Source organism: Typopeltis vanoorti, chromosome 1, assembly GCF_054136105.1.
Source record: "Typopeltis vanoorti isolate ZY-2024b chromosome 1, IOZ_Tvanoo_1.0, whole genome shotgun sequence".
Taxonomy (NCBI): Eukaryota; Metazoa; Arthropoda; class Arachnida; order Uropygi; family Thelyphonidae; genus Typopeltis; species Typopeltis vanoorti.
Genome location: NC_143549.1, coordinates 98,217,398 through 98,236,039, shown reverse-complemented (window position 1 = coordinate 98,236,039; position 18,642 = coordinate 98,217,398). Strand labels below are relative to the sequence as shown.

Here is an 18,642-nt window from a genome sequence, read left to right as displayed (position 1 = left end):
TCTAAGACACTTTGTACCGTATCAATCCACCTGTATCTTGGTCTTCCTCTGGGTCGTTTTCCTGCCAACCTGGCAGAGAACACTTGTTTTGCTAATCTTTCTTCGCCCATTCTGTTTAAGTGACCATACCACCTAAGATTAGCTTTCCTAATGCATTTCTGGATGCTGACAACATAAAGTTCTTTCCTAATATCCTTGTTTTTAATATGATATTGCCATTGATGCCATCTGTTCACGCCTCTAATCTTTCTCAGGACTCTCATATCTGCGATCTCTAGTCTTTGGTCTCTAGTGTTTTACTTCTGACCCAGCTCTCAGATCCATAAGTTAAAACTGGTTTGAACACTGTCTTGTATCAGCTAATTTAGTATTCTGACTAATTTCTCTCTTACACAATATGAATTTATTCAATTGACTTCCTACCATAACAGTTTTCTTGATTCTGTTGTCTATTTGCATATTTAATTTAACATCTTCACTAAAAATCATGCCTAAGTTGCTGAAATGTTTTACTTCTTCCACAGGTTCTCTGTTCACAATGCAGTTGACATTTTCAACGATTCTGCATATTTTCATTGTTTGACTTTTTATTGCTGACCTTCATACCATATCTATTACAACAGTTATTCAATTTAGTCAGGAAATCTTGCAGACTTGTAGCGTATTTATTTAGAAGTATAACATCGTCCGCATAAAGCAAAGAGCTGACATTAGCATCTCCAATTTTGATATCATGTTTAATACCACTTTCCTTCATAATGTGATCCATATAGATAATGAATAACAGAGGGGATAATGTAATTCCTTGTCTCACACCAGATTTAACATTAAACCATCTTCCTGTACTTTCTTCAATTGCAACTGCTGACTTACAACTCAAATAAAGACTAAGTATTGCTTGATATAATACCCCACTGAACCATATAATTGTAGCTTATTGAATAGCTTCTCTCTTGGCACCTTGTCATATGCCTTTTCCAGATAGACAAACTTAAATACAGATCTTTTTTATATTCCCATGATTTCTCAACTATTTGTTGTAAAGTGAAGATCTGATCCTCACAGCCTCTATTTGCCTGAATCCAGCTTGTTCTTCACCAAGCTTTTCTTCCACAATTCTTCTCAACCGTTTCTCAAGTATACTTGCATAAATCTTACCACGAACACTTAGTAGGGAAATACCTCTGTAATTCTCGCATTCAGTTTTATTTCCCTTTTTATATATCGGTACTATGAGAGCTGTACTCCAATCATTGGGAATTTGTCCCTCTGTCCAGGCTTCTGAACTATGCAGTGCAGCCACTGTAAGACTTTTATACCACCATACTTCAGCATTTCTGGTCGAATATGATCTACTCCTGCTGCCTTTCCATATTTCAAGCCTTTGATGGCTTTTTTTACTTCAAGTGTGGATATGTAATTACTCCGTACTTCAAGGATATTTGTTTCTCCCATTTTCATGTCATCTTTATCATATGTAACTTCTTTTATAGCACTCTTTCTTCCATTTCTAAGCTTCTTTAGAAACCTCCAGAATATTTTGTCACCTTCTTGATATTTATTTTCTATGTTCTTGCCAAAGTCCTCTGATGACTTTTGTTTAGCTAGTTTTACACAGTGTTTAGCTTTCTTACATTTGTCTCTGTATTCTCTAAGAGCACGAGCTGACTTTTATTTGCCAGAAACTTTTGATATGCTTTCTTCTTTTCTTTCACTGCCTCTTTAACTTGCTGTGTCCACCATGGAGTTCTGATGTTTCTATCCTTGAAAACAACCTCACCACATGCCTCTCTGGTTGAATCCATCAGGGTTTTCATCAAGGCTTGCCACTGAATCTCCAAGGTTTGATTCCTGTTCTCAAACTCTTTCATTTTTTCTTCAATAATCTTTGTGTATTTTAGTCTACAGTTCACATCAGAGACCTGCTCAACTTTTATTCACTTTAAAACTTTCTTACATGTTATTCTTTTCAATATGAAATTCAATTTTATCCTGCTCAAGACTAAATAATGGTCACTTCCAATTCCAAATCCTCTGTACACTGTGGTGTCCTGCACCTGGGAGAAAACATCACTATCAACAATAATATAGTCAATGAACTTGCCTCTTCTCTCCATATGAATTTGTGCACATTTTTATGTTGGAAAATGGTGTTAGTAATAACCAGTCCATGTCCTGAGCAGAAATCCAACAGATATTTGTCATTATTATTAGCTTTGCTCTTTTCTCCAAATTTTCCCAAAATATTTTTGTATGTCTGTCAATCATTTCCTGCTCTGCTATTTAGATCCCCAACAAGGAACAACTTTTCCTTTTTTCATTGTGTCAGTTGTTGCTTTCTCTAAAGCCTCAAAAATTTCCTCCACTTATACCTTAGTAGAACCTTCTGTGGGTCCATAGGCACAAGTAAGTCTCATTGTCGAGTTCCCCATTCTGATATTTGCCCACATCACTCTACTTGAGACTGCCTTCCATTCAAGAAGATTGGCATCATATTTAGTGTTGAATACTGTGACTACTCCTTCTTTTCCTTGATTGTCATTGCCTGAATATAACATTTTGTATTTATTGCTCAAAGATCTCGCCAGTTTTTTTTTTTTTTTTGTTTCAGTAACCCCTATTATATCGATCTGGTACTTATCTAATTCCTCATTTAGCTCCATTTCTTTGCCATTCAGGCTTCTTATGTTGATAGTACCGATCTTTAACTCTGGTGATTTTGAGTTGGGGTGTTTTTTCAGATTTGTTCCAGTAGCTGACTTTTCACTGTTCACCCTGATTCCCTGGTGAAAACAAAATGGCCTTCTTTAACCAGGCAATGGCCAGCCAGCATGAAATTTTGTCATGTTGTACCATTATTTTTGTATTTTGGTTTAAGCCAATAAGAATACAATTTGGTCGGCTAAATTCCAAATTGCCAGCCTATGCTCGTTCGTTCAGTATCCAGGTAGATACATAACAGGGTGCACTACGAGAAGGTGAGGATTGGACATCAGGTCAGGAGCCCTGGTCCGTTCTCCTCATTCCTTTAATGGCTATGTGGAGGTCTCTTCTGAGTTATACAGTTTTATCCCTTAAGCACCTCATATAAATAAGTGGAAATGTTGATTCTTTTAAATATGTTTATTTAATTTGGCGTTGTCAAAAGTTAAATAACGATATTGGTTACTAAGTTTGGCAGCCTGCATGTTACTTGTCGTGAGCCTCATGCAGCCCTAAGGCTACATGATTGATTATCATGTTAGTGTCTGTAAAATATTATTCACTGTAGTTTTTTACTGTTTTATTATGATTACTTTTTTAATACACAGTTTACATTAAAGTGATGATTCCTGATTTGAGTTTATGATATCATGATCAGTAATTCCATGTTGCATAGATCTTGAGGAAATACAGTGTACCTTGAGCTGCATGGAAGTTTTTTCATTTGGTTATACTACCAATTATATATTTGATTTAATCCTTTATCCAAGTGTAAGCAAACAAAGTTTGCACCTGAAGTATTTACAGGACTGGGGCAACTTGTGGTAAAGGTGGGATAGGTTCTGATCACTTGCCTTAGTATCCCATAATGCAAAGCACATCTCCTTGCGAACATGTATACTGCTATGCATTAAGGGAAGGGTCACTACCCAGACAGGTTTCAACCTTTATTGAGGCCTTGTCAGTGGGTGGCAGACCCAGAGGTGGTGATACTATGGTTCTTAAAGTTCTTAAAAGAACTGGGCGATGGTCTGAGTCCTTGACTCTTTATCCCATCATCTGAATGAAGAAAATCTGTGTGGATGGAGTGTTATTGAGCTAAAAAGCTCTAGTCATGGCTGGGTAATGGCAATAGCCGAGTCTCAGTTAAAACTTCATTGGCTAGAGCATTGCCATTTGTTACCCTGGAAGTCCTAAAAAGGACTTTTCACCGAACCTCTCTTAATATGCTGTGATACTATGGTGGAAGTAATGCAGAAGTCATATCACCATATGCCAGTTGCCAAAAGGTGTCAACACCTTATCACTAAAATTCTTTGGATTAGAGATAGTTGATGGAAATTTTTTCACTTGGCTATGCTACCAATTATATATTTGGTTTAATCCTTTATCCAAGTGTATCCGGGTCTGGCTCCCACTGACGAGGCCTCAATAAAGGTTGAAACCGGTCTGGGTAGTGACCCTTCCCTTAATGCATAGCAGTATGCATGTCCACAAGCAGATGGGCTTTGCATTATGGGATACCGAGGCAGGTTATCAAAACTTATCCCACCTTTACCACGAGTTGTCCCAGTCCTGAATTTACTTCAGGCACAAACTTTGTTTGCTTACACTTGAATAAAGGATTAAACCAAATATATAACTGAGCTGTAATTAGATATGCTAATGTTGTTGTGGTTTAATATCATGCTGGATTTGCCTGTTGACTAATGATTCATAAATGTATAAAATTATATATTATGTATACATAATACATAATGTATAAAATTGTTCATATTTAGAATATTTATATCTATATTTTTGCAGGTCTCTTGGATGCAGTATACTTTAAATTGTGGGCATGTTCCTGTTTATAAATCCTGTAGTAATTTTATCACGTGGAACTTTGAGCTTGTTGCTCATATGGAAGATTTTTGCGGTTTGGAAACTGATGTCCTTATTAACTTCCTTCAAAAGTCTGATCTGGTCATTAGAGATGAAGTAACAGTATTTCAGTAAGTATTGTTGTATTTATATTAAAAGTAGTATGTAAGTTGACATGTTTTAATTTGATCTGCATTTTAACGTTTGATACTTTTTTTTTAATATGGAGATTGCAGCTAAGTTGTGACCTGTCATATTATTGTAGGTTTATATTTCTAATTTGAATATCTGAATCCATTTCAGACTAACAGACATCATCAAATTCCTGACATCTACCCTCAAGGGGAGTGTACAGGATATGATAATACTACATGAAAAATTTACATCATTACTAACTTCCTATCTACAATTTCTCCCAAATCAATCTATTGCATTTCAAGACTCCAATGTTATCAGATCTTATATCTCTATCTTCTAAGGCACTTTTTACTCTATCAATCCACTTATATCTTGTCTTCCTCTGGGTCTTTTTCCTGCCAACCTAGCAGAGAACACTTGTTTTGCTAATTTTTTCCCTCCCATTCTGTTTAAGTGACCATACCACCTGGGATTAGATCTGCTAACACATTCCTGGATGCCAACAGTGCCAAGTCCTTTCCTGATATCCTCGTTTTTAATATATGCCATTGACGCCATCTGTTCATGCCCCTAATCTTTCTAAGGACTCTATATCTGCGTTCTATAGTCTTTGGTCAAGTGTTTTATTTTTAACACAGTTATCAGATCCTTAAGTTAAAATTGGTTTGAACACTGTCTTGTATACAGCTAATTTAGTGTTTTGACTAATTTCTCTCTTTTCCATATAAATTTATTCAGTTGACTTATTACGATACCAGCTTTGTTGATTCTGTTGTCTATTTCCATATTTAATTTATCTTCACAAAAAATCATGCTTAAGTAACCAAAATGTTTCACTTGTTCTATAGGTTCTCCATTCAAAATGCAGTTGATATTTTTAATTCTTCGCCTATTTTCATTGTCTTGTTATTGCTGACCTTCTTACCATATCTATTACAACAGTTATTCAATTTAGTCAGGAAATCTTGCAGACTTGTAGCAGATTTATTTAGAAGTATAACATCGTCTGCATAAAGCAACGAGTTGACATTAACATCCCAAATTTTGATATCAGGTTCACCACTTTCCTGCTGACTTACCACTCAAATAAAGACTAAGTGTTGCTTGATATAATGTCCCATTAACACCATATAACTGTAGCTTATTGAATAGTTTCTCTCTTGGCGCTTGTCATATGTCTTTTCTAGATCTACAAAACTTAAACACAGATCTTTGTTATATTCCCTTAATTTCTCGACTATTTGCCATAAAGTGAAAATCTGATCCTGACAGCCTCAATTTGGACTGTTCCTGGTAAGATTTATGCAGGTATACTTGCATAAATCTTACCAGGAACACTCAGTAGAGAAATACTTCTGTAATTCTCACATTCAGTTTTATTTCTCTTTTTATATACGGGTACTATTAGAGCTCTACTCCAATCATCTAGAATTCGTCTATCTCTCTAGGCCTTCTGAATTATACAATGCAGCCACTGTAAGACTTTTATACCTCCATACTTGAGCATTTCTGGTCAAATATCATCTACTCCTGCTGCCTTTCCACATTTCAAGCCTCTGATGGCTTTTTCTACTTCAAGTATGGATATGTATTCCTGATTGCATGCCTGGTCGGTGCTTTTTACCACTGTGCTGTCACTGATTGTTTCATTTAGCAATTTTTCGAAGTAATTACTCTATACATCAAGGATATCTTTTTCTCCCGTTTTCATGTCACCTTTATCATCTCTAATTCCTTTTACAGCACTCTTTCCTCCATTTCTGAGCTTCTTCAATAACCTCCAGTATACTTGCATATATCAAGAAGGTGTCAAGATATTCTGGAGGAATATCTTGACACCTTCTTGATATTTATTTTCTATATTCTTGCCAAAGTCTTCTCATGACTTTTGTTTAGCTAGTTTTACACAATGTTTAGCTTTCTTACATTTTTCTCTATTCTCTAAGAGCACAAGCAGACTCATTTACCAGGAACTTTTGATACGCTTTCTTCTTTTAAATAAATTAAATTAAATATTAAATAAATGAAAAGATTTATTTAACAGTATAACATCATTTGCTGCCTGGCTGGCCAAGTGGTTAGTGTATCCACTCTCCAGCCAAGAGGCTGTGGATTCGAATCCTGCCTACGCATGGATGTTTGCGATTGTCTTCCACCTTCATGCATTCATTCATACAAACGAATAAACACTCTTCCAAGATGGGATAAGTAGATCACTAACCCTCCCTCAGTGGGAGAGGCTTTCACTCTATAGTGCGTAGAAAATAGGCTGATCATCATAACATCATTTACGTAAAGTACAGCCAGGTTGACTATCACTATTTTATTATTAATTCAGTTTTTTAATATTAGGTTTAATGCCGCTTTACTTCATACTGTGATCCATAGGAATAAGAGACAGAGTGCATGCACCCTTTTCTGTCACCTGATTTTACACAATATCATCTTCCAGCCTGGTTGATCAATAGCATATACCATTTTCCAACCATCAGGTTGCAGGTTTGAATCTCATTATAGGCATGAATGTTTACGATTGCTTCAGGTGGGAGATGAATATCATTGCTCAGTGTGCAACCACTACCCCCACCTATTTGGAGACCTAAAGCAATCGAAAAAGTTCTATTTTTGGTCTTCAGAGCAGGATTTCTGGATTATGTAAAAAAATAAATGAAAAAAATACAAAAATAAATAAATAATAAAAAGGGAGGGAAAAAATCCTTAGATACCCCCCCCCCCCCAGTTTACAAATTTACTATGGATTTATAGAAGCCTTTTGTGGGGTGGAAGCTACATAATAAAAAAAAATATATCATCATTGCCATATGCCTTTTCTTTAGAGGACTTCAAAACTTAAATACATATTATATTCTCATGATTTCACAACTTTTCTTAAAATGAAACTCTGATTTCATAACATTATGATATATAATGATACATCAAAAAAGTAAGGTCTATAATGATAAAATGTTTTAAAAAATTCACAGGTAATGAATACCATTTGGAGTATTTATTAACGCTTTGATTTAAATAGTGCTGAAAAGATTTTAGGTCTCTAGCAATCATTGTTTTGATTATATTTTCTTTCAGTTTATATTTTGGTGAATTGCTTTTATTGATGATTAACTGTGGTGATGAATTGCATTTCAAACAATTGCTTTTATGATTAGTTGCTCTTTGAATAATGTGTTTTTGATTAATTCTTGGTTAACTGTGTTTTGATGAATTGTTTAGAGTGAATTTCCTGCATGCCAACCTACCTATATGTGGAGTGGTGATCTCATGTTATGTGTACTGATTTGGCACAGTAGTTGCTACTCAGTATATGGCTTACCTACTTTTTTTTTTTTTTAACAACAAAAAAGTTAATTTTTGGCAGTGGTGCTGGCACTAATTTTCTTCTCTCCAAGTGATCTAATTTTTTTCTCTCTTATAAAACTGACCTGTTGAATACATTTTTTTTTTTATAAATATAAACTAGGAATGTGGGCCATTGGAGATCTGAAAACAAAGTTTTATTAGATTAGAATGTATGATTGAGCACTTAGAAGAAAATTTTCTTGTTTTATTTCCTACTGACATTTTTATAAATGGTTTCAGAGTATGGTGTTTTGGTTCTTATTCCATATAAATTCAGCTGACTTCCTACCAGACTAGATTTGCTAATTCTGTTGTATATTTCCATATTTCATTTGCCATCTTTATTAAAAAAAATTGCCTAAATACTTGAAATGTTTGACTTGTGCTATAGGTTCTTCATTTGGAATACAGTTCTTTTCCATGTTCCTGCCTTTTTTCTTTTTATTGCTGATTTTCATATATTTTCTGAATTTGTTATAACATCTTTTCAGTTTAGCTAGGGAGTCATGCTTGTTCTGGAGTTATTTAGGTATATAACATCACCTGCCTAAAGTAAAGAGCTAAGATTAACTTCACATTTAATGTCAAGTTTATTGCCACTTTCCTTCATAATGTGATCCATACAGATGATGAATAAGAGTGCAAATAATGTGCACACTTGTCTCACGCCTCATTTTACATAAGACCATCTTCCTATACCTTCAAGTAGCTGCATATTGTTCTATATAATATCCCTCTCACACTATATAATTGTAGCATTTTGAACAGCTTTTCTCATGGCATGTGCCATGTGCTTTTTTCAGATCTATAAAACAAACGAGTACTCTACTCCAGTCAACCTTCTGATCAGGCCTTCTGAATTATGCTGTAGCCAGTATAAATTTATATACCTCCATTTTTGAGCACTTCTGGTTGAGTATTATCTACTCCAGCTGCCATTCTACATTCTGTTTTTTAATGGCTGTTTTTTTTATACCTAAGTATCGATATGTATTCTTAATTTAATTGCTTTCCCCCTCTTGAATCTCTTCTACTTCCATTGTACAACCTCTTCTTTCATATAGCAGTCTTTGAAAGTCATTACTCTAGACACATCTAGAATATTTATTTTATTGTTGTTAGCATGTGGAAATATCCAGGATGCCAGTATTGGCATTTGGATCCAAGATAAGGTATTGGTCGGAAGTTATTACTTTCTAGCCGGGACTATTGCAGGCTACCATCATTCTCCGAAGTGTTCAATGTCTGTAGATCTGTGTTCATGGGGCCAGTTTTCCTGTTTTTAAGGGATGATAAACTCGAGTTTCCAGGAGAAAAAAACTCTTCACCTTCCTTTGAGACCAGCTAACCCATCTTTTGTTGAAAACACCTGATAAAGGTTCCACACATTATAGATGGGAATTGAACCCAGTCTTTTTTGACCAAAGGGCTTAATCTATACAGACTGAGCTATGGAAGCTCCATCTCTATCTTCCGTTTTTGTGTCACCTTTATCATCTGTGATTCCTTTTATGTTAGTATTCCATTCTAAGCTTTTTTAATATCCTACCGAATATTTTGTCAGATTTCTGGTATTTATTTTCTGTATTCTTACCAAGTTTTTTTCCCATGACTTTTTGTTTAACTACTTTTATACGTTGCTTCACTTTCGTACGATCTATCCTTGCAGGCAACTTCATTACATGCTGTCCTAAATCAGTCAATGGTTCTTTCAGAGGTCTGCCACTGAATCTTCAAGATTTATTTCTTGTTTTCCAACACTTTTACTTTTTCTTGAATGATATTTTTATATTTAAGTCTGCAGTTTACCTTTAAGAACTGATTGACATTGGCTTTTTTAAAAAGCTTTCATATTTTTCTTACTTTTCTTTACTTTCTAACTAAATGGTGATCATTTCTTGTTTCACTTCCCTTTTGTACTCTGTTATCTTCTCTCCATGTGAATTTGTTCACATAGAAAGAAGATGCAAGAAATAACTTATTGACCATTTGTTTATTGATAGTGACTTCTAGCCATGGGAATTTGTTCACATCTTTGTTATAGCATAGTTTTACTAATGACTAGTGCATGTCCTGAGCAGAAATCCAGCAGGTACTTATTATTACCTTTTGTTCTTTCTGTCAATTTATCTAAAACATTTCCATGTATTTCTATATGTCTGGTATTTATTTCCTACTTTGCTATTTAGATCTCTAACAAGGGCCAACTTTTCCTTATTTTCTTTGCTAGCTGCCTTCTCTAATGACCTGAAAAATTCTTCCATACTTGTTCCTTAATTGAGACAATAGGCACAAATAAGTCTTATTATTCAATTTTCCATTTTGTTGTTTGTCCACATCACTCTACATGTTATCACCTGTCCTTTAATGCAATAGCTGCACCTTTCTTTCTTTCTCTGATCATTATTTCGCATAACGTCTTGTATTTGTTACTTGAAGAATCTCATCTGTTTTTGTCTTGTTTGTTTTAGTGATATAAATTATGTCATTGTGGCATTTCTTTAATTTTGCCTCCAGTTCCACTTCTTTTCCATTGATACTTCTTACTGATAGTGCCAAGTTGAATTTCACTGATCTTGAGTTGAAGTTTGTTTCCGTAACTGACTTTTTCACTCTGCACTATGTTCCTTGATGAAAAATAGCTGGGGTACTTTGGGCTGTTCTGAAGTCTGATTGACATTTTATCTTGTACCATCGTTGTCTTTTGGTTTAAGCCAAATAGAATATAATTGGTTCAGTCCCAAATTTTCTAGCCCATCCTTGTTTGCTCAGTATCCAGGAAGACTTGTAATGATGTGCACTACAAGAGCATGAAGTCAGAAGCCCCAGTCAGTTTTCTATATTCCTTAAAAGGCTATATAGTGGTCTTCTCCCAGTTATCTTTGTCCCACAAATGACCCCTAAATCATTTAACAACAGTAAAAAAAAATTATATATATATATATATATGTATATATATACAGGGTGTTCGGGATAAATTTGACAGTTTCGTAAGGAAAAAGAAAATCTTCTTTGTATCTATTAAATTTAATGAATTGACAAAAAAACATTACAGGCAGAGTTAATTACAATACTATCAACAAGATTTACTCAAAATAACCACCATTAGCATCGATCACAGCTTCAATTCTGCTTCGGAACCTCGAACAAGCTGATGCTACAGTCTCCCTGGGAAGGGCCGCAAAAACTGTTTTAATTTTATCCATTAACTGGGCTTTTGTATTACTGGAAGTGCGATTGGTGTCTTTTTCAACTGCGCCCCATACAAAATAATCCATGGGGTTAAGGTCTGGGGAGTTTGGAGGCCAAACATTTGGACTGGTGAAGTCGTAGAAATTTTCAGACAACCATTTTTGACTTTTCCCAGAGGTGTGGCAAGGGGCCGAATCCTGCTGCCATACATACGGCCTACCATTGGCTACCCTTGTTATCCAGGGCTTGACTACAGTTAGCAACTCCACGAACAAAGCCCGAATTCCAATGCCAGGGTTCTTCAACACCTGTTCCTGCAGATTTGCGAGGAATTCTGCTGTACGAACGCAATCAGATCGTCTGCTAGGGATCTTTCTTCTTGCTACATCCTCGTAGTCACCATTGCAAGTCTCTAGTTCATGCCTGATTGTTTTTACTGTATTCAGGGAGCATTGGGCAGCAGTCGTAATATCCTTATTTTGATGGCGGGCACGAATCATCATAATACAAGTTATTCTCTTCCATGATTCAGGTGGGTTCCAGCTATCCATCCTTTCTGACATCTTGTATATGAATGAAGAAGGGTCCAAACTTTTAAATGAAGAGAAGTGTGTGTTAATACATGTAACTTACGGAAAAATATAATTAATTATAAATATGTCAAATTTATCCCGAACACCCTGTATATATATAAGGTTACAATTAATTACACAGAATTATAATAAGTTCCAGCCATGTTTCATAACTGTAAGATTCTCTTCTCTCTTTTTTCTCATAAGTATGTGCTACTGCAGCTAACTGATAGTAAAGAATATTCTCCTCTGACTTCTTGCATTATGAGGAATTATATTTGGATCTCACTATATTTGAAGACACTAATTTTTCTTCTTTATGGTTCTCTCAATATATATGCTTTATTTTATTTTTTTAAATAGGACTTCATAGTTTTTATAATTTAGCATAGATGGCAGGGCACTGTAACAAGATGCAGTTCATTTGTGTCTACTCTCTGCCACTGAGAGACATCTTCTGGTTTTACCCAGAGGATGATGTTGATATATTAGCATCAGAATATTGGTATGATTAAATGATTATATCATCTACGCTGAGTATCTGCATAAGGTTTTTGACACCACCGTTTCAGCTCATAAGCTACAACAAAAGTGTAATTAAGCTGTTTCCCAATAAGATTGTTTCATAAGCACCCAACTGATTAGAAATCTTATATTTCTAGTACTACTTTAGAAATAATATCTAGTCAAACATTGCACATCCAAGGATAATATCAAGCTTCCTGCTATGCAGAAGTTCTTCTAATCACAGATATACTGCATCTATTACTTTAACAAAATGTATATTTTTTAAGAATATAACAAATTCCTTTGCCTCTGAGGTCTCCTGGTGCTTACTTTGATACTGTGAATCTTCTTTGTGTGAGAACAGGTTAAAGAATGTATTTATATTCCACCCAAGAAAATGAAAAAATGCATTTTAAAAACCATCACTCAGTGAAATGTGAATATATTACCTGGAAGCTATCAGAAGTTTGAATATAATTTAGATATTGCATATTACTAGAAATGAGATCTCCATAACTTGCAACATTTGGAATAAACACGTTTTTGTTTTGTTTTATGTTTTTTAAGACTTTCAAACTGTTCACCACAACTACTTCATGATTTGCGTGGCATGGATATATGCACAGAAGAGCTAACTCATTTTCTGTAATTAATATATATTGATATAGAATAAATGAATGATTTATTTACAAAATTTAGTTTTCTTTTCTTAGATGTGTTGCCAAGTGGCTTTCTATTCAGGAGCAGAGACTGAAATTATTGAATGAAGACAAAGACGTTGATAACCACTTTGCAAACCTGGTTGTTGAAGTGATGTCTCATGTAAGATTTCCAATGATGACTCCTCGTCAATTAGCCAGTTTGCTTATCCATCCACTTACTAGTCGTTTCAAGGATTTTTTTGTAGAACAGATGGCTGTAGCAATGGCTTTTCATTCTAATCAGGATGACGAACGTATTCACAATATACTTCTGACACAAGATGGTAACCTTTTGTTTACGCCTCGTCTTTATACTGCCGAGACATGGAGTGCTTCACTCTCTATAGAAAATTATCCATTGCTTCCCATTTATGGAGTAAGAACGTTAGTTTTCACTACTCCTGCAAGTTTTGCTGAATGGGATTCAGATCACACTTATGAATGGACAGTTGATGTCTACCCAAAAGGTGTGTGGTTTAAGAAATTTTATCTTATTGTATGGCAAGGTACTCTTGAGATGCCAGAATCTGTTTCAAAAACCGTGCGTTTATCATTAACTCAAAAGGATACAGATGACATTGCTAGAGTCTCAGTGGGAATTCTTATATGTGGTAAACAGGATGGCTTGGATCACATACGAAGAGTTGTAAAAAGAAACTTTGTGTTTTCTGAAGAAGAACGTATGTTAAATATAAATGATTTAATTCCTTATGACGAGCTTAATGACCTAAGAGCAGGTAGATCTCCATATTTAGTGGGTCCAAATTCGGATGTTTTGAAGCTACATATTGTTATCACGCCCTTGTGTTCCATGTAAAATAAGAGTGCATCGTATGCTATTATGTAGTTGTTTTAAGAACGGTACCGTATTTTTCGATAGATAACGCGCACGTTATTTATACAAAAGAGTCTTAATTCATTAAAAAATGAACATGTGCGGTATACATTTGAAAGGTATGAGAGGTCAAATGTAATAACAAAACTAAGGTAGAAGTATTACTTAATATTTATTGAACATTACACTATTCAAATCAAAAAAATTCTTCATCAGACTCAATATCGAAAGAATTGATTGCGTTAAAAATTTTGTTTGGTAATCAGCTTCCATTTCGAAAGATACAGCGTCATGTGCATAATCATTGTCACTGGACACCACTGCATTCCCTTGTGCTTTAATGAAACCATTTCTTAAATTGTTAAAACACTTAAATTGTTTCTCTTCATAAATCCAAAAACCCAAGATGGGTAAGCCTTGAAATCCTTTATATTATCGTTTTGCGCAATTCTTTGATTCCTGCAACGCACAGACAGTAGATATTCTCATACCTTTAGCTCTTACACTAACAACCCAATCAAACAGTTTTTTCCCTATGGTTGGCCACAAGCACCTTCTAAACCTCATAGCACGTTTCCTCGTATGTAAACATTTCAGGACTGTTTCAGCCTTTCGCCATTCATGAACTACTTTCTCCAACAATCTACCAGCTTCACGATTCCCTTTTTTCCTTTGCTACTTCTACCACTTCAATCTTCGACTGCACTGTGTAGGATTTTGATGTATAGATGTTATCTATACGTCAAAAGGCATGATGAAAATGTTATGGGTGCACGTTATACATTAGGTGCATGTTATCTATAGACAAATACGGTAATTTGTGCCTTTTACAAGTTTTTTTTTTTTTTTATATGAATTGTAAGATATGAATGTATAGCTATATATTCATATTTAAACATTTATCTCATCTTAAAAAAAAAAAAAGACTGTTATGTGATTAGAATGATGTTGATTATTGTTCTTACTAGTGTTGTCTCCTCCAGAAACAATTTGGATTATAGATATTATGTAATTAGAATGAATTTAGATCTATGTTATAAGTATAGTTACTATTTATGACATAAGGATCAGTAAGTGTGCTTCTGTAATTTTTGTGTATAAGTCTTAATTAAAGGATTACCTGTTTTTATTGTGTGTTATTTTCAAGCCAAAATAGATAAGAAGCCCCTTAAAATTATTTATTTAAATATTATATATTTTTATTGATTTTGTAAATGGATTGTTCTAGTAAAACGCTCTTATGGTGTCCCCTCCCCCCCGCTTTAAAGATTTAGTTCCCAAAATGAATTATAGAATTCCTTTCTGTGTACATGAATTGTGCAGGAAACATGCAAATAGTTTTAGTTGATTTTAATAGCATCCACAGATCCTTATGGCTTTTTTTTTTATATATATATAATTATATTAGTCTGTTCTTTCATCTACGGATTTGTGAATGTAGATTTTACACCATCATACAGGTGCACTGGAATGATAACATAACCATTGTGGAGAAGTGCGAATTGTATTTTACAGTACACTGATGATGAATGTATTGTGCATTTAAAATGTATCGGATTTCATTATTTGTGAATGTTTAGGAATTATGTACTAATTTTTTTTGCATGTGGATGCATTTAAACATGATTATATGCAAACTATTTATGTTTGTATTTTCTCAAAATTTTTATGTAACTGAAAGATGAGAAATTAATATTTTTCATATAATTTATCAGTTCTACATTAATGAAATGCAAATGGAATTGTGATAATATTTCAAAAAAAAAAACGTGATTAGAATTTTTTTGTACAGATAAATATTTTACATAAGTTGATCTAAAGTGGGATATCAAATACCAGTTACATTACTATTAGGCTGTACTTTTTGGGCTTATAGGCATTTGCAGGATACACCTAGTGTTTTCACCTTAAATTTTCCTTACTATACTGAGTATATAAGTATATCAAGGAATTATAATATCTATCAAGTAAAATGTAAAACAGCAAGCTACACTAAAATTACTGAGTTATATGCGGCCCTCAGGTTTGGGATCCCTAATCTTAAGCATTTTTATTTGAAAGTGTTGATAATGACTGTGATATGCTTGATTGTTTAAAATTATGTGGTGTGTGATGTTTACTTTTCTGATACATGGAAAAAAATAATATGAAATGTAGAGTACAATTCATCTTCTGTAAGAGTTAGTTTGGTTCATTAGTGATCAGTGCAGAATCAAAAGAAACTAACCACCATCATAGTGCTGTATTCTCAACCCTTTCATGGGGTCATTATGGCACTCTGCAGTTTTTCATTTCAAATTATGACACTCATTTCTGTAGGTCTTTTGTTAAGTATTATATATAACATTTGCATTCAGTTTCATTTTCATGTTAAAATTTAAATATTCAGGTATTGATTAAAGTTTAATAACATAATATATAATACAATGTTTCGCTTCATTTCAGAGCTGTAATAAAGAACATTGATGTTTGGCTTCATTTCAGAGCTGTAATAAAGAACATTGAAATTTTATCCTTAGCGTGATTGTTACAAGTGTTTAAAAAAAAAAAAAAAAAAAAAAATCTGATTAATAAATAAATCTCACTCGAATATCTAAAGTTGCCAGACCTCAAAAAGATGAATATTTCATAGAGCTTTTACTCAGTTTGTATTATCATTTATACTTTAAATTAATTTTCAATTTCAGCTAGCCATATTTTCACTGTTTCTTTGAAATTGCATCACTAAATATTGTACTTATCAAACGAGTATACATTTCTAACAAACTTTCATAAATACAGTCCTTATGTGACATGACTGTACTCATGTAATGAATTTTGCTAGAGGTTTAACTGATGTTGCTTCTCTGTGTTGAGAGATCACAGTTACATTGGAATGGGTACCTGGTCACAATGCCACAAGAGAGGCTCCCCCAGGCCCTCTTTGCCAAGCCAGAGGGTGGAAGGCCAAGGACTCGCTGGATAGATTATATCCAAAACCTTGGGTGGACACATTTGGGAGTCCAACCAGAAGACCTGAGCTTGGTGGCAGAGGATTGTGACCATTAGAAATTCCTCTTGCAGCTGCTGCCTCCACAACCCAGTTAGGAAAGGTGGGCCTTGAAGATGAATGAAAATTAACTGACATAATTTATGTCAGTTAAACCTCTAGCAAAATTCATCTGCAGAGAAACAGTGCTTAAGCAAAATTATCAATAAATATTAATTTATCATTCTTCATCAAATGTTACTTCACTTGAAGTTAAGATAAATCACACATTAGGTAAAAATGTGTGTAAATGTCACATTAATTTTCAAATTTGTTTGCTAGAACAGCCATTAGGAGCAACATTAGATATCAGTACCATTCAGTGTGTGTATAGTGCTTGTTCAAACATAAAAAATATATATACAGTTTAAAATATGATTTCAAATGTATTTATTTATTTATTCAAAATGCTGTGTTGTAGGTGATGCGATTAGCTGATTAGACAATCATGCTATTTACAAGGCACATGGATATCTTAGGGATGAATGAAGGCATGTAATATTTTGATGAACCGAATTGTGTTATGATGTGAATTATGTCTTATATTTATTTGAGTGTTTTGTATAAGGCAGTGTTTCCCAAACTTTCAGTATCGGCATATCCTTTTTAAAACCTTAGTAACGCTCCCCCCCCCCCCCCCCCCGGAAGTTTATTTTCCACTTGGTTAGACTATAATAAATTTAGTTTAATCCTTTATTCAAGTATGAGCAAACAAAGTTTGTGCCTGAAAATATCTTTAGGACTGAGGCAAGGTGGTACCTCTGTTGGCAACTCGTAGCAAAGGTGGACCAAGCTCTCATTATCTCCCACCATGCAAAGCACATCTCCTTGCAGACATGTATAATGCTATGCATTAAGGGAAGGGCCACTACCCAGACCGGTTTCGACCTTTATTGAGGTCTTGTCAGTGGGAGGCAGACCCAGAAGTGATGACACTAAGGCAGAAGCAATGGAGAGGTCATATTTACCTATACGAGTTGCCAACCGGTGTACCACCTTATTATTAAATTATTCTGGATTTAGACAAAGATGTTGGAAGTTTATTTTGCACTTGGTTAGACTATAATAAATTTAGTTTAATCCTTTATTCAAGTGTGAGCAAACAAAGTTTGTGCCTGAAAATATCTTTAGGACTGAGGCAAGGTGGTACCTCTGTTGGCAACTCGTAGCAAAGGTGGACCAAGATCTCATCACTCCTTGTCTCGGTATCTACCACCATGCAAAGCACATCTCCTGAGACAAGGAGTGATGAGAGCTTTGTCCACCTTTGCTACGAGTTGCCAACAGAGGCACCACCTTGCCTTAGTCTTGAAGATATTTTCAGGCACAAACTTTGTTTGCTCACACTTGGATAAAAAATTAAACTAAATTTATTATGGCATACCCCCTCTTAGGTGAAGTCAGTTTGGAAGAGTTTTTAATAATATTTCACTCAAACAAGAATTATTATAAAGTCATTAATTTTTAATGACTTTATAATAATTATTTTGCCTGTAATAAATTACGCATGAAATATTTTTAAATTATTGAATACATTTTTAGTCGTATGAATCCAGTATGTATATATTAGATTTAGGAAAGGGATTTTAAGGAAATTTAGGAGATAATTTGGACCACATACTTCAGACTGTTTGAATTTAAACTTTTAATGCAAGCAATTTGAACCATATGGAGTGTGAGTGTGCCATCAGCCAGAAGCAGTCTTATTTGGAGGTTGGCTAATATGTGACAACAGACATGTTTGTT

The 18,642-nt window shown here is 34.4% G+C and overlaps 1 protein-coding gene across 1 annotated transcript in view; it reads left to right on the top strand.

The window, feature by feature from the left end:
• The window catches only part of LOC150110246 (BTB/POZ domain-containing protein 17-like), a 38,315-nt gene extending 21,935 nt beyond the window's left edge, over positions 1-16,380 (top strand). The window contains exons 3-4 of the mRNA XM_090392351.1: positions 4,510-4,697; positions 13,046-16,380. Of these exons, the coding sequence (XP_090248477.1) occupies positions 4,510-4,697; positions 13,046-13,850 (993 nt within the window). The 3' untranslated portion in view covers positions 13,851-16,380. The remainder of the gene's footprint in view (positions 1-4,509; positions 4,698-13,045) is intronic.
• Positions 16,381-18,642: the final 2,262 nt, after the last annotated feature.